This window comes from Podarcis filfolensis (genome assembly GCF_964270895.1).
Source record: "Podarcis filfolensis genome assembly, chromosome: 2".
NCBI classification, from domain to species: domain Eukaryota; kingdom Metazoa; phylum Chordata; class Lepidosauria; order Squamata; family Lacertidae; genus Podarcis; species Podarcis filfolensis.
In genome coordinates, this window is record NC_139605.1 from 60,091,705 (window position 1) to 60,109,048 (window position 17,344).

At 44.5% G+C, this 17,344-nt stretch overlaps 1 protein-coding gene across 2 annotated transcripts in view; it reads left to right on the forward strand.

Annotated features, from left to right (window-relative positions):
• LOC310757979 (LON peptidase N-terminal domain and RING finger protein 1-like) overlaps positions 1-10,125 on the forward strand; it is a 36,986-nt gene extending 26,861 nt beyond the window's left edge. For both annotated transcript variants that reach the window (XM_083603875.1, XM_083603874.1), the window contains exons 9-12: positions 1,047-1,205; positions 1,397-1,559; positions 2,600-2,746; positions 5,529-10,125. In XM_083603875.1, the coding sequence (XP_083460001.1) occupies positions 1,047-1,205; positions 1,397-1,559; positions 2,600-2,746; positions 5,529-5,693 (634 nt within the window). In that variant the 3' untranslated portion in view covers positions 5,694-10,125. The remainder of the gene's footprint in view (positions 1-1,046; positions 1,206-1,396; positions 1,560-2,599; positions 2,747-5,528) is intronic.
• Positions 10,126-17,344: the final 7,219 nt, after the last annotated feature.

Genomic DNA, 17,344 nt, shown 5'->3' on the forward strand with positions numbered 1-17,344 from the left:
CCCAATTGAGGCAGGTGTGAGGACTGAAGGACCCCACTTTCCCAGTGTCCACTAATGCTCCCCCTCCCTGGGTCTTTCCTAAGTAGTCTCAAACTTCACTTGCACACGACTGATTTCTGCTCAGCCTGCTTCATTTCCCCACATGTCCTAGGAGATCAAGGGGAGTTGTGTGGAGCTGGAGTCTCCTGGGCTTCTTCAGTGCCCTGCCTCCTGGCCCCACACCTCCAGCCCCCTCCTCTGCCTCAGAGTCTGAACTGTCCTCTGCCCCCAACTCTTCCTGCTCAGTAATCTCTGTTATCTCCCCAGCATATGGCCCTTCCTCCTCCTAGGCTGCTCTTCCTCTTCTCCCTCTGACCACTCATCGTCGTCCCACCACCATTGCCCTGGCTCTGAGTTGTCTTCCCATGGTGGCCCTGCAGCTGCCTGCATTCATCCACTTCTCTGGTTGGTCTTAAACAATTGCTTCCACTCCCCCAAAGTTCCAATGCTGCTGGATAGGTCCATTTAGTGGGAGGAGGATATGGGAGAGCAGTGGATCCATGACTGTAGCAGTGCTTGGGGACTCAAGCAGTGTTGGGCTCTGGCAGCAATGCTTCGTGAGGGTCTAGTGTCTCAGGAATCAGATAAGATAGGTAGCAGTTCCAGTGGGCCCTGCCAGGGCAACTAGACCCCAGCAAATGTGAAAGGTGTGAAAAGGACATGGAAGTGAAGAGTAAGGGAGAGGATCAGTCTTCCCCATTCCTTTGGCAATGACTGCCCTTCACAGCTGCCTAGATTTGTGTGAGAGAGCGTGTGCCGCATCTCTAAGTTGTATAACTTTACATGTGGAGCATACACAAAATTTGGCACTCTCCAGATGTTTTGGACTACAATGCCCATCATCCCTGACCACTGGCAGTGCCAGTCGGGGCTGATGGGAATTGTTGCTTGAAACATCTGGAGAGCTCCAGTTTAGGAAATTATTTACATGTGCACACGCACAAGTAGAATTCATTTTAGCCACACTGAGAGCATGTAATTATGCTTCTTTCTCCTTCCTTCTGCAGCTTGACTAAGAATATCCCAATCTTTGTGTGCACAATGTCCTTTCCAGGCATTGTGTGTCCCCTTCATGTCTTTGAGCCTCGCTACCGCCTCATGATGCGAAGGTGTCAGGAAACTGGCACAAAGATGTTTGGCATGTGTATGTATGAGAATGGGAAGAGGTAAGTGGCAGAGAGATCCTGGCAGAGTGGCTCTGATCTCTCTAATCCCTTTCTTCCTCTATTGAACTTTAGTTGAGATTCCTTTATTGCAAGGGGTTGGACTAGATGACTCTATGGTCCCTTCCAACTCTACAATTCTGTGATTCTTTTATTCTATGAAACCCTCTCAATATTGTTTTCCTTCTCTTCAGTTTTGCTGATTATGGCTGCATGCTGGAGATTCAGAAGATAGCATTTCTACCTGACGGACGCTCTTTAGTGGATACCATAGGCAAACGGAGGTTCCAGGTTTTGAGACGTGGGCATAGAGATGGCTACCACACTGCAGATATTGAGTATCTGGATGATGAGAAGGTGAGTAAGGTGCCCCACGTAGCTTATGGCTACAGCAATTGTAACACGGAATAGGACAGAGGCAATGAAGTGGTATCTCCTCCATTGGCCGTATAACTTATGCGCCAGCTTTGGTGATGGGGTGTATGTGGCAGGCATTCATTTTACTGAGTTACTAAATCATTGCAATGACAGGTGCACTTTGTTGATTGAAAGTTCTGTGCAGGAGAAATGCAAAACTAGTAGGGCTGTCAACCAATTAAGGAACTTGAGCTGATGTGTTAATCTGCCTTTCAACTGATTAATCAAATTAAAATTTCAGACAAACAAACGTGCCCTTTTAGGATACAGATGGATGTGGGAGAGCCAATTTATTGTTAGAAGGAAAGGCCACCATTCAGTGCAGTTAATAGGAGACATATTTGAAAACCAAAATAACCTCGGGTGGCGCTGTGGGTAAAACCTCAGCGCCTAGGACTTGCCGATCGCATGGTCGGCAGTTCGAATCCCCGCGGCGGGGTGAGCTCCCGTCGTTCGGTCCCAGCTCCTGCCCACCTAGCAGTTCGAAAGCACCCTTAAGTGCAAGTAGATAAATAGGTACCGCTTTATAGCGGGAAGGTAAACGGCGTTTCCGTGTGCTGCTCTGGTGCCGGTTTGCCAGAGCAGCTTCGTCACGCTGGCCACGTGACCCGGAAGTGTCTGCGAACAGCACTGGCTCCCGGCCTCTAGAGTGAGATGAGTGCACAACCCTAGAGTCTGTCAAGACTGGGCCATACGGGCAGGGGTAACTTTACCTTTACCTTTAATAGGACACATATTTGAAAACCAAAATAACCTCAAAAAGGAGAGAAGAAAGCATGGCATTAACTCTCAGCTTCACCAGCTAAAATTTGCCCACTGCCAATTAGTTACCTAAAGCTTTAGTTGACATCCCTTTAAATCAAGGCCTTGTTGTTCGTACAGAGCTTTTCTCCCTCTTTCTGCCCTTCTTATCCTTCCCCTTCCCCTTCTCCATCACCTCCACTTCTTTTGTTCTTCCATCTGCTGCTCTCTCTGCAAAGGTGGAAGGAGAAGAACTGGCTGAGCTTCAAATTCTTCATGACTGCACATACCAGCTAACTCAGAGATTTTATGAACATGGAGACACCACCTTCAGACAGCTTTTGATGCACCATGGACCTCTTCCTGAGAAAGAGGAAGATATACAGGTATTGGCGCTTTCTCTCTCCAGGCTCCTAGAAATGGGAGCTGTCCAGATTCAAAAGCACAATGTACTAGTGAAACACAATGTACTAGGGAAGGGTCAGAATAGGAGAAAAGTACCTAATGATACAGACACTCTCGCATCCCATTCTGTTTCTCTTTTTGCTGAAAAATCATGGGAGATCCAGTCTTGTTAGATCTGGATGCTTCAACAATGTGCAGAGTGACTTGCACTGGCATGCATCCTATTTCCTGCAAGCCCACCCTAAGAGCCTAATAGAGCATATACACTGTAGGTTTGCACTGGCCTAGCTGCCTTCCCAATGGGCAAAATGCTCACAGGATTCTACATACAAGATGTGTGGACCATTTATTAGATAACATAATAAGGTGAGGAACCAGTAGATGCATGGCACTCGTGGATAAAAGCAGCATTGAAAAAAATTACCGCAGTTCATGGAGTTGTGTTGGTTTTGGCCCCTCATCTCAAACTCCCCTTTAGTGAAGTGACAGCTCGTTGACTCAGCCTAACGGGGATACTAATAGCCCAGGCCATTGTTAATGTTATGCTTTTCACACTGTTGAACTGGCTGTGCCTATGGCGATGCAAATGGCCTGCTGCCAAGTTTAGCAACAGCCTTGTTTTGAAAGAGCTCAGGAACAGTGCGATCATTTGCATCCTGTGATTAATCTGTTCCATCTTCTTGCTGGCTTGCTGAGATGCAAGAAGTTAAGAATAGCCTTACTGAGATCAGTGGACTGTCTCAAAGACCAGTAGCCAATCTCTACAGGTGCCTGCCAATCTTGGCTAAATTGTGTGGGGGAAAGAACACAATAATACTGAAGGAATGAGGCGAAGATAAGACTTGATGCAGCATGATCAAGTGTTGAATTTCTGTTTGTATACCAAATGAGACTTGGCTATAGATTAAAGCACCAAACAGCTCCTCCAGCTCCTCCAGTTTACATCAGCCTTTCCCACTGTGGTCCTCCAGGTGTTGTTGAACCACAACTTCCATCAGTCCCAGCTTTACATCATAAGATTTTCAGAGCAGCCTGCCATTATGGATAAATTGATGCTTTGCTGTATGTACCTTAACTGTGGGAATGGAAAATTTGGTCCGTTTGTTAACTTGCTACCCAAGGCCACTAAAGTAACTTTTGACCCCAACCTTGAACTTTAGACCACAATGTGTAATCTTCAGGCATATTTGATCAGCCAAGAACAATTTTACAGAAAGCTAAGCTCTTGCGTTGGTCTCTCAAGGGACATGGGATGAATCAAAATATTTGTTTTCTTTCCCAAATTTATTTCTAGAGCATATGTTTAAAATATGTGCACACTGCTAAATAGATAAATGGGTCTATTTACAAGCTTTTCTTATGGCTTCTCAAGAGACATTGCCTAAATTTATTGCCTGGGAACTAAGCAGGTATTTTAAATTACAAAAAAGGAAAAGGAAAAAGGAACTATTATGGTATTTTCTTTTTCGAGTGTGTGGTTCATTGTTTTGTTACTAGTTTGGTTTTTTTAGTATGTCAAGTAAATTGGGTGCTAAGCAGTTTAAGATTGTTCACTGTTTAAATTCATGCGAAGTTTTAAAAAGTAAACTTTTTAAATGCAATAAATATGAACTTTTAATGCATATTTCGTATGAAAGTAAACTTTAATTCTTTTGATGGGAAATGCAGATTGCAGTATTGGCTGTGTGATTTCCTAGAGAAAGGCTACTTAATGTTTGGTCATTGGAGGGCTTCTGTTTCCATATCCATGGAACCAATACACTATCATCCCTATTCATGCTTTTTCCACAAGATGCTTCATCTTGGGCTGTGCAGCAGAGGCAAGAAGAGAAATCTGTAGAAGGATTTTCTACCTGATGTATTTTTAAAAATCCTGGAAGTGAAGGACTTTCCAAATCAGTCCTGCAGCTATTTTCTAATTCATGGTGCTAATGGGTGGGTTTCTTTGCACTGCTAGTTCTTCTTATTAAATGAGTGTACAGTCTATGTACCTGTGTACACAAATAGTTGAGCTATACCAATCAACTTGCATATTTTTTCATACAAACACTTGTACATATGTAGAGACAGTTTGTTCCTGCATTCAGTATAGCATGTGAAGAAGCCTGTTAATTTGGGTAGATTCTTTTGTCCTATTCTACCCAGTTGGTAGGTTGGTTAATTAATTAAAGTACAGGAATTATTATCTTGTTGAACAGCACAAAACCTGCATATCTTTATTCTGAAGCAATATGGAAGTAGGAATTACAGCTCTGAAAGAAGGAACTCTTTCCTATCCTCAGGAGTTCTTAGCCCTCATCCTGATCTTAAGTGAGGAAGGGGCACATTTCCCAGTGGAGTTTGGTTCTGGTCATTATTTTTTCCCTTACTGTTCTTATTTAGATAATTTCTAGGCAACCTTTCAATATAGTACTCCCAGAGCAGCATACAACCTGTGAGATGCTTACATTGAAAAGGCATAAGAACGAAACAAAGATAAAAAGCACAGAAACAACAGCCGTATGTTCCTGAAGGGTTCTATTTATTTAAGAAATTTATGTCAGAAGCTCACAGGGTGGGCTTACAACCTAGTAACATAATAAAGAAGACAAGATGCACACATCAGCCATCACTGTTACAGGTGGGGAATGCAGACTAATTAGCCAAAGAAGGAACAATCCCTCAGTTATTGCAACAGAACAGGCCATAACTGATTCCCTCCATGAAGTGAGATGGAACCCCTAGCACAATGAGTTAATGTATTTTCCCTTGTTTTCTCACAAGGCATCTCCAGATGGACCAGTTTGGTGTTGGTGGCTTATCTCCATCTTGCCCCTTGACTTGACCCGCAAATTGACGATCTTTTCTGAGACCTCCCTGAAGGCTCGTCTCACTCAACTGAAGCATATTCTGAATGTCATTCTGGAAAGTCGTGACTACAACAGTTAATTCTCAAGCCTCATTCCCAAGAGAAGTTGTGTGTGTATGCATATATATATATATATATATATGCAGAAACAAAGTGGGTTTTTGCTGTATTCACCTACCAGTTTTCTTTCTGGGGTTGGGGTAAAGCCTTAACCTGTTCTTCTATTTCTTTATTTCTTCTGTGTGTTTCAGTTACTTCTTTTCATTGTAGAACTGACCAGCAATAGGCCATGAACCAGATAACTGAAACTGTTGTGCAATAGTAGCAAGATTCAATAGCAAAGATGTACCGTCCACAGGAAATATCCCTTGAAAGACTTTCAGTTGGCCTTGTTGGGTCTAAAAGAATGCAGTGATCTAGATGTGAAATCTGTCCAAGAAACCTGACTACCATTGTGCTAAGTGAAGAAACTTCTGAGCAACTACATCCCTTGAAAGCAAAAACCAAAACCCCACCACAAATGCTAGGACTTCCTGGGCTTTGTCCTCCTATGTCATTTAATGATGCTTGTGTACAATTATTCAAAGCTCTACAAAATGTATATTGTGTATATTGTGCCATTTCTTCAATTTCAACTTAAGCAATCTGCTTGAAGTTACAGAGTAGGATAGAGAAAGACAGGATCAATACAGGTATCTGTATTTTCTTTTCTTTTCTTCAGTTGTTACCTCAGAAGGGAGCGACTTTCCTCAAGGCCACAATGCAGGAGCAAAGGGTTAAAGCCTCTCCCTTGCACCTCAGCCTCAGCCTCAATTCAAATTGCACCCCTTAACCCTGCTAGCTGCATTTTAACTAAAGAAAAATTATGTGGGAGAATACACCACAGGAGTCATGTGTGGCTTGGCCCTTAAGACATTGTGAAGAGAAGAAAACTGTGGAGAACAAGGGTATAGCCAGGGATAGAGAAATTGTGGACCTCCCAGTGTTGTTGGGCTGGAACTCCTATTAACTGTAGCTAGTGTGGCCAATGGTCAGGGAATATTAGCAACAATAGCCAAAGATTCCCCACCCCTGCTGTAGTCATGTGATAAAAAACCCCCAACTACTGCTACATAATGTGGAAGTAACACTCCAAAGCGGTATAATTTGGGAAAGGCTGTTCACGAATAAAACAATGTAACTTCTAAAAGATGACTGCAGAGAGATTTGAAGAAGAAAATTTAAATTCTGGAAATCACTTCTACGGAATGGAGCAAAGAGCTAAAACAGTTGCTGTGGTCTAACATGTATTGGCCAAGAATCACCCTACATTTCAGAGCATCAACCAACAAGGCTAAGGCTTCAGCTCTGTTGCGCTGCCTAGTTATTGTGTGCCTGGCTAGGCAATTGCATGAAATACAAAAACACCTTGAAATGCCAGCTGATTATGAGTGTTTGTAACCAAGGCACTACTTCATCTGATGTGGTAGGAGATGGTCACATAAATGTATCCAGTATTGGAATCTGCTTTGCAAGCTATGAGTGGTCATGCATTTTGTTGGTCTCTTAAGGTGCTACAGGCCTCTTACCTACATAGAAGATGGGAATGTTGTGGTGCTGATAATATCAAGGTTGCAGGTTGGATATCTGTATGGGACAGCTGCATATTCCTTCATTGCAGGGGGGTTGGACTAGATGATTCTCATGGTCCCTTCAAATGCTACCATTCTATGATTAACAATTATTAGGCCAAATCAGTGCTTTTCTTCTAGAAAAAAAGGTGCTTCAGTACCCTCAGAGAAAAAGCACTTGGCAGAATGACCTCAACTGCCACCCAACTGGAAGACATAGATGTGAGGAATGAGCAACAAAGCATGGTGTGCTTGATTACAACTGTCCTGTTATTGACGTCTCCAGATTTCTAGCTCTGTTGCCTTTTGGTTGACCTTAAATTATTTCCCAATGAAATCGAATAATACTGTTAGGTACAGGGTACAGGTCCTCTTATTTAGAAAGAAGAATTAAGACTTTATTGTAGGCAGGTGAACCTTCTGTTCAGAAAACCCCAACAAATTATTTTGACAGATTGTCCAATAATTGCCACATTACAATTAGCAATGCACATGTTCACCATCTCCTGGGCAACCGCAATCCTTCCTAATAGGTTCATCTGCCCAACCACCTGGTAATAGGATAGGAATGGTTCAAAGAGAAAGGAGGGAACTTGCTGAAAATCACGTAAGCAAATCAGTATGATGACAACATGTCTGGAAATGGTTGCTATCTTGAGTCAAGTTGAGGACACTGTTATGCGAGTAAAAAGGGTGGTGTAAGTCAAATTTTATTGAATTTTTTTTATTTTATTGGCTCGTTTCCTCTCTGCCAGGCTTATCCTGGCTCAACGGGCAGTAGCCCTGCTCCTAAATGGAATTTGGGATGGGGCTATAGTTCCACTAGCTTCCTACACTTGGGATTGCTCTGCTTATCAGATAACTTAGGGAGTGCCAAGCTACCAAAATGCCTATGGGTGCGAGTTTTGGGCCTTGTCTAGCTTTTCTCCATATTTGTTACCTCTGCTTTCTCACAGGATGCAAGTGTCTGACAGTCTGGAAGCTTCTGAATCTGGAATCTGTACTGTGTCTAGAAGGTTTAGTATACAGACTTGAAAGGCCATCATGTTAGCTCCTAGAAAGCACAGGTCTGAACAGTTCTCTGCTTATCCTGGAACTTTGTATGAATGAGTCAAAGTGGTTTTGCCTTTGCCTGGCTGCTTTCCCCTGGAAAACCTGCTCTTTAGTACTAAATTGGAGCAAATGGCAATCCGCAGAAAACTCGATTGCCGTTTCTTCCAATCAATTGCTAATCCGTAGGTTTCCCCAGGGGAAAGGGGCAGGGTAAACATAAGTGTGAATGAGCCCTTTGTTCTTAAAAACACAAGGAGAAGAAAACCAGTACTTTAAGTTACCATTGTAATTATTTATTTTTCATTGCCTGCTTAAACTTCACTGCAAATGTTGTTTTCTTTAATGGATTGCAAAGGAACAGAGAACATCAACATTGTCTAGTGTCCTGAATCTAGTGTCCAGTGGGTGGCTAGGCTGGTTCTTTTTTTCATCTTGAATTTCATTCTGTATTTATTTGGTAGCATCTGGAGAGATATTATTTACTTTATAAGCCGTGCAGCATTTTGACATGGTTCTCCAGCCAATCACAGTATCTGTCCCATTAGCTAAAAGTCCTAAGTCAGGATAAGTGATATTTATTTATAGAGTATAATTGAGATTCCGCAGCCTCGCTGCCTGTTTTGTCATGCTGGCATCAGCTGTTTATTTCTTTCAAATGTCTTGTTCTAAAGCATTTGAGTCGAGCCCATTCTTCTGTACAATGTGCCTCATTAAGGGGAATAATAAGCTTCTGCAACCAAAGATGTTAAATGATGCTTAAAAGGGATGGGGCAAAGTTGGGTTCTTGAAATCAGTACTAGTTTCTTTTCAACATGTAAAAATAAAATAAAATCCTCTGGTTCATTTTGAGTATCTAGGAAGTTTGTATGATAGACACTTTAACTCTGACTTCCCAGAGGCATTTTCATACACGGAGGTGTCAGTGTAACAGCTCGGTAGCCTCAACCTTCAGTCTTTTTGTACATGGCAAGCCAGTCTGTGTGGGGAACTGCTGTCCGTCCTGCCCCATGTGGAGCAGTCTCTTGTTCAAAGTTGGCTGCTTGGCCTTTGCAGTCCAACCTTGTGTCTCCACAAGGAGGGGGGAAAAGGGAGCCAATTAGCATTGGAGTCTTATGGGTGCTAGGCTGTTCACGTGGCCTTGGAATTATGGGTAAGGAGAAGTGAGGCTATCCCAGCAATGGAGTGGGAATAGGGTGAATGCCTCTTTTGTATATATATATATCCCTGTTATGGAAGGGATTTGCTGCTGCTGCTTGCCTCACATGCTATAGGAAATGGAAATATGAAGGGAGTGTTTAAAGCCACTGACAAACGCACAAGTTTTTTCTTAACTGGAAAGTGCCTTTTTTCAGGGTGGAGCTACTTCAGAGCCAGGCCAGGTTGAAGGAAGAGAGGGTGGCAGCGGTTGTTTTACTGACCCTCTGGCAGTTAGGATTTCTCAAACTGCATAGTCAACCAGCAGATATACTCATCCTGCTTGAGTGTGTGTGTTTTAACCCCACATGGACTTCCTTGTTTCCCTCTTTTCTCCCAAGTCTGTAAATGTGGGTGTGGATAGTATTTAAATTGTGTTTGTGTGCTCTCTCTTCATTGCAAAATTATTACTTAGAGAAACTGTGGTTCTATATACAGTTACCCAGGAGTAAGTCTCATTTAATTCAGTGAGACTCACTGCTGGGAATGTGCGTTTCGGATTCCACTGTAAGTGAGCTGTTTATTTTACCTGATAGAAAATGTGTTAGGGAATTATTCCACTCCGAATTCATTTGAATCTGTATCTTTTTATTCCCTGCTGGTCTAATTATTGTTATTATTTTCTTATCAAACTAATAAACTTTTGTGTTTTTGAGCACAGCGTTTGTGTCTACTTGGATCTATCCGAGGTTTATATGTTTCACAGGAATTGCCTTAAGGATTCTCTAGCTTTCAGCTGTAAAGAGATCCAGAAAGACCCCTCCTCCTTGCAGTTCCAATCACTTGGGTATTTATGCTCTCATAATTGGGGAGGCAGTACACAGATACATGAAAAAGTTGTATCTTGGCCTGAAGTATTTTCAAGTGAAGCATGGTGGAAGCTAACAGAGTAATGTAGTATACAGGAAAGCCATGGGCAGGAATCATCTATCCAGCTCTGAGCAAGGACTTCAACTTGTGCAATGGGGCTCCCCCCTCTTCTCTCCCCTGCAGCCTCTGATACTGGCTTGGGGGATATTGACTCTCTCCCCCCTCCCCCCTGCATATTCCCTCTTGGCCAAGTCTCTAGGGCAAGGGTAGTTAATGTGATGCACAGCTTCTATGTCTCTGATTTTTGGCCACACTAATAAGGGCTGATAAGTGTTGCAGTCCATCAAAATCTGGAAGGCATTATGATGTCTACCCTTGCTCTCTAGGGGGTTGCATGTCAGTGGTCGGTAGGCTTGCCACACGTCAGGAAAATTTCTGACATGTCCTGTTTTTCGGGTGTAAAAATGGCTTCAGGGGAATTTTGCTGAATCGGCAAAATGTCAGGGACAACCTGGATGTATGGCAACGTGATGGAAAAAGCAGAGGAAACAGCTTAAAATCACCCTGGGGGGGACATGCAGGTGATAGAAGGCCTTTTCCAAGACTAATTGTAGCTTAGTATGTGCTTTCAGCAAAGGGTTGCCGCACACAGGGAGAGGAGGGTTCCTTTCCCCAGTTGTGACTTCTCTGAAAATGTGTCTCTTGACGGCACAGTGTATTGAGTGCATTGGGATGTACTTTTGCAATGAAGCCTCTTTCCACTAGGTGTCATTATAGATCAGAGGACTTCACAGACAAAGGAAGAAAAATTAAGCACGCTGGTGGTTATCAACAGAAAGAGACTATTTCCTCCAGCATCCAAGCTTTTCAACTCCCAAATCAAGTGTCCCGTTTCTGAATGCACCAAAGCTCTCTGTTTTTGCGCAAGTATTTGTGGGGGGTGGTACATAAAGCACAGAGTGAACCGTTAATTTTGCTGTTTCTGTTCAGGTTCAGTTGCAAGTTTCTGTGGCCTGGTTCCAGTTTGGGCCAGCAAAGCTTTAGTAGCTGGTCTGGGACATATAACCAACTAGCTCAGGCTGCATAGACACTCATTGGTAGCACAAAAATGTAGTTTTTCTTGATCTGGAATTGTTCATGCTCATCCTCAATATGCTGCTTTCAATGTAGATTGATTCCAGATCCTGCCACCCGCAAGGCTAGGTGTCCTTACTTAACACACATTTGAAACCTCCCCTAGATTAGGTTATTTGCACCTTTTCCCCTGCTGAATGAAGAAGGAAGCCTGCAATTGCCAAGGCTGCCCACATCTGTGTTCGAACGGACACACTGCAGCTTAATGCAGAATTAATCGGCAGTGAGCTTTTGCTTTCTGAATGAAAGCAGTTTCTCCACCATTGCTTTTCAGGAGCAAAACAAATATGCAATAGATCTACATGTGTGTGGACTATGTAGAAAAAAAGTACCCAATCTCCACTGCTTCTAGGATAAAATGTCAGACAGTAGTTCGAAGATTGTTGTTGTTGTTAATTGAATTTATATACCACCCTATACCTGGAGGTCTCAGGGCGGTTCACAGAATAAAACCAAAATATAAAACCACAAAATACATAATCAAAATAAAAACAACAACCCAATACCCCCCAAAAAAAAACACATTTAAAAAAGGCATTGGATGTCAATGAAATCAACCAAGGTAAAGGTAAAGGTACCCCTGCCCGTAGGGGCCAGTCTTGCCAGACTCTAGGGTTGTGCGCTCATCTCACTCTATAGGCCGGGAGCCAGCGCTGTCCACAGACACTTCCGGGTCACGTGGCCAACATGACAAGCTGCATCTGGCGAGCCAGCGCAGCACACGGAACGCCGTTTACCTTCCCGCTAGTAAGCGGTCCCTATTTATCTACTTGCACCCGAGGGTGCTTTCGAACTGCTAGGTTGGCAGGCGCTGGGACCGAGCGACGGGAGCGCACCCCGCCGCGGGGATTCGAACCGCCCACCTTTCGATCGGCAAGTCCTAGGCGATGAGGCTTTAACCCACAGCGCCACCCGCGTCCCTATGAAATCAACCAAAGGCCTGGTTAAATAGGAATGTTTTTGCCTGACGCCTAAAGGTGTGTAATGAAGGTGCCAGCCAAACCTCCCTGGGGAGAACATTCCACAGATGGGGAGCCACTGCAGAGAAGGCCCATTCTCATGTTGTCACCCTCCTGACACCTCGAAGAGGAGGCACATGAAGAAGGGCCTCAGAAGATGATCTCAGGGTTCAGGTAGGTTCATATGGGAAGAGGCGGTCCCTGAGGTATTGCAGTCCTGAGCCATTTAAGGCTTTAAAGCTCTGGGTCTGGAAACTAACTGGTAGCCAGTGCTACCAGGATTGGTGTCATATGCTCAAACCGTCTTGCTCCGGTGAGCAACCTGGCTGCTGAATTCTGCACTAGCTGAAGTTTCCAAACCATCTTCAGAGTCAGCCCTATATATAACACATTGCAGTAATCTAACTTTGAAGCTACCAGAGCATAGACAGCAGTAGTTGGGCTATCTCTGTCCAGAAAGGGGTGTAGCTGTGCCACAAGCCAAAGCTGATGGAAGGCACTCCGGTCCACTGAGGCCACCTGAGCCTTGAGCGACAGCAAAGGATCCAGGATCCAAGCTATGAACCTGCTTCTCCAGAGAAAGTGTAACCCCATCAAGAGCAGGTGATCTCCCACCCATCCGGTCTAGAGAACCACCACAGTGCCTCAGCTTTATCTGGATTGAGTGTCAGTTTGTTGGCTCTCATCCAGTCCATTACTGAGACAAGACACTAGGTCCAGCACTTCCACTGCCTCACCTGCAGATGTAAAGGAGAAATAGAGCTGAGTGTCATCAGCATACTGCTGACAACGTACTCTAAACCTCCAGATAACCCCACTCAGTGGGTTCATGTAGATATTAAACAACATAGGGAATAGGGCTGAGCCCTGCGGAACCCCACATTGGAGGTTCCATGGGGCTGAAAAGCATTCCCCAAGTGACACCCTCTGGGAATGGCCATCCAAGTAGGACTGGAACCACCACAAAGCGGTGCCACCCACCCCTAGTTCAGACTGTCGCTTCAGAAGGATACTATGGTAGATAGTACTGAAAGCTGCTGAGAGGTCAAGGAGAATTAACAGGGACATACAGTGGTACCTCGGGTTAAGAACTTAATTCGTTCTGGAGGTCCGTTCTTAACCTGAAACTGTTCTTAACCTGAGGTACCACTTTAGCTAATGGGGCCTCCCGCCGCCGCCGTGCGATTTATGTTCTCATCCTGAAGCAAAGTTCTTAACCAGAGGTAATATTTCTGGGTTAGCGGAGTCTGTAACCTGAAGCGTCTGTAACCCAAGATACCACTGTATTTCCCTTGTCTCTCTCTCGACAGAGGTCATCATACAGGGTGACCAAAGCAGTTTCTATGCCCAAACTGGGCCTAAACCCCGATTGAAATGGATCCAGAAAATCAGTTTCTTCGCAAAGTGCCTGGATCTGGTCTGCAATCACTTGCTCCAGAACCTTGCTCAGGAAAGGGAGATTAGCAACTAGCTGGTAGTTAGTTATGTTTTCCCAATCCAGGGATGGTTTCTTAAGGAGTGGTTTTACCACTGCCTCCTTCAAACAGGCAGGGACCACCCGCTCTCATAAAGAGACATTGATCACCTCCCTGGCCCAGCCAGCTAGTCCCTCCCTGCTGGTTTTTATCAGCCAAGAGGGACAAGGGTCTAGTTCACAAGTGGTCACCCTGACCGATCTGAGCACCTTGTCTACCTTGTCCACATCCTCAAGCCTTACCAACTGAAACTCATCCAACACAACAGGACTAGACTGTGCTTTGGATACCCCATGAGATTCATCTGCTATAATACAAGACTCAAGGTCTTGGCGGGTGCAAGTGATTTTATCCTCAAAATGCTTTGCAAACAGGTCACAGTGAGCTACCGTTGGTCCTACCACCTCCTTTGGGCCAGCCTGTAAAAGGCCCCGTACAACCCGGAAAAGCTCTGCCAGATGACATAATGGGGATGCAACGGAGGCAGAAAAGTGTACCTCCTTTGCTGCTTTCACTGCCACTAAAGGTAAAGGTAAAGGGACCCCTGACCATTAGGTCCAGTCGTGACCGACTCTGGGGTTGCGGCACTCATCTCGCTTTATTGGCCAAGGGAGCCGGTGTATAGCTTCCAGGTCATGTGGCCAGCATGACTAAGCCGCTTCTGGCGAACCAGAGCAGCGCACGGAAACGCTGTTTACCTTCCCGCCGGAGTGGTACCTATTTATCTACTTGCACTTTGACGTGCTTTCGAACTGCTAGGTTGGCAAGAGCAGGGACCAAGCAACAGGAGCTCACCCCGTTGCGGGGATTTGAACCACCAACCTTCTGATCGGCAAGTCCTAGGCTCTGTGGTTTAACGCACAGCGCCACCCGCGTCCCTTTCAGTGCCACTAGGTAGGCTCAATAATGAGATAAAGATGCTCTTTTAGTGCAGAATGTCATCAATATATTGATGGAGGTCAAAACCAGAACTCTGGATGATCTTACCCAGAGCCTTAGCATCAATATGACAGATAACTTATTGTAACTAAGCCAAAGTATGTGTAATCGAAACAATCACCTTTTCTTCCTCTGCCTACTCAGGGCTCCATTTCCACCTTCCTTTTTGTTTCCTTATGTCTATATTAGATTATAAACTACCAGTTCTTTGTAAAGTGCCATGTACATAGATGGCATTATATAAGTAAAAACAGCAGAAAACTCAACAAAAAGCTCGCTCCCTAATTCCCACACAGGGTCAGGGTAAAAAGAAGGGAATCTCTGAAAAATCATCACTGGTACCTCCAACCAGATGTTCTACATTGATTTGTGTGTGCATCAGCAAACACATGAAATGCTTCTTACATGTGGATCTCTCCATTAGGGGATATATAGAATTAGAAGTCACCTAAAATATCATATTGTCCAACCCCTCCAGCAAGACCCCTGGTAAATGGCTGCCCAGCCTTAAAAACCTCTAACAAAGGAAAGCCTATTCTTTTTCATGGCAACCTGTTCCATTCCCCAGCCGCTTATACTGTCAGGACATTATTCTTAGTGACTAGTGAAATCCCCTTTTCTTGTAATTTGAACCTTTCTGGGGCAGCGAGGGGGGGGGAGAGGTGCTCTATCATATTTGTGACAGCCTTTCACAAAAACATTGCAGTTAAAGTGAGCAAAATAACATAGGAAACTATGCTATACTGGTTTAGTTAATCCAGTATTGCCTACACTGACTGGCAGCCACTCCCCAGGACTTCATAAAGGAGCTCTATCTGGAGGTGCCAGTGGATTCTCTGCCACTGAGTTATGGCCTTCCCCCTTGTACAGATGGAACGGCAATGGAGGAGATCATAGCCCTTGTTACCTTCTCTTTTCTGAGACATGGGTCGAGCAGGATCTTGTGCTTGCTTTGCCCCCACTGCCATGGCTGTAGCGCATGTTTCTAGTTATGGTGGTTGAATGCAAATGTCTACCTGATCCCACAATGACTAGCATCACTCCACTGTGTTTCTGACACTTTCTTTTTAGGATTTGGGTGGCTGTGCCTCTCCAAAGACCTTGAAGCCATCACAAGCGCCTTTCATATATGAAAGGGCCAATAGCCACTGCTTCAAAGCCATGGGCGAAAGGAACATGAAAAGGTAGAATCCACAGGCTGCCCAGGGGCTGTTGCTTTGTTCTTCCATTTTAACTTGACTCTCAGCTCCATTATACTGAGGTCAACAGAAACTAGAGCAATGGTGGCTTTTTTTTTTAATGCTGCAGGCTTGAAAAGTGCCTGTTAAAAGAATTAAAATGGGGGAGGGGAAATGCAGATTCCTATTCTTTCTCCATATTAGAACCAAGCAGACATTAATAGCATGGCACGCTTGGTTGCTTATCTATAATTACTGTGAGGCCTCTTCTCCTTCCCTCTTCTCACACTCCAAATAATTACTTATGCTCCCCCCCCCTTCATTTCAGGTAGAACAAAACAACCAGATTTTCTGCGGGCTAAGCTGCAGAGACAGGCGAGGGTTTTTCTTGCCTTTTATGGACTTGGCGATGTTAAAGCAGGAGCCTTCTGAGTGCTGCTGTATCAGAACTCCCATCACACCTGGAATATTGTGTCCAATTCTGGGCACCACAATTTAAGAAGTATGTTGACAAGTTGGAACGTGTGCAGAGGAGGGTGACCAAGATGATCAAGGGTCTGGAAACCAAGCCTTATGGGGAGTATTTGAAGGAGCTGTGTATGTTTAGCCTGGAGAAGAGGAGGCTGAGAGGAGACATGATAGCCATCTTCAAATATCTTAAAGGCTGTAACATGGAAGAGGGAGCATGCTTGTTTTCTCCTGCTCTCAAGGGTAGGACTCAAACGAATGGCTTCAAGCTGCAGGAAATGAGAATAATGCAGGATTGTCTGTAAGGATTTCTGAAGCCCTCACTACCCCACAGCCCATGCCACAGTGGCAGCTAAATTTCTAAAATTTAGTTAGAAATTAGTTAGAAGTTAACAGCAGTCATGCTTCAAAACTGTGCCAGGAAACAATCTGTCTGGGAGCTGCGCTGCTTCATTTGTCATGTAAGATGGGAGAGGGCCGGCAGTGATGACACACAGTGGTGAAGAATTTGTTTCTAAAGAAAGCCATCTGGTACCATGCCAAGCTTATTTGTCCATCTAGCCTAGACCTGTTTACTCTGACTGGCTGGGACTCCCCAAAGTCTCAGGCACATGCATCTTTCCCATCTCCAGCTCCTTGATCCTTTTAACTGGAAGAGCCGCTGGGAATCATTTACACACAAAGCCTATTCACTAGCACTGAGCAATTGTCAAGGTCAATGGTTCTTCCCTTTGAACGATGCCTGCTCCCTCGATGAGAAGAATACTTTACGTATTGCAGGGCTTATCGGTGGCATTGAAAGCAGCCAGATCAGCCCTAAGCCCCAATGCAAGTGAGGTCCTGGAGGAGATTGGGCTGAACAGCCTTCTTGTCAGTGTTCCACAGAATGTCATGGAGACCCAACACCCATA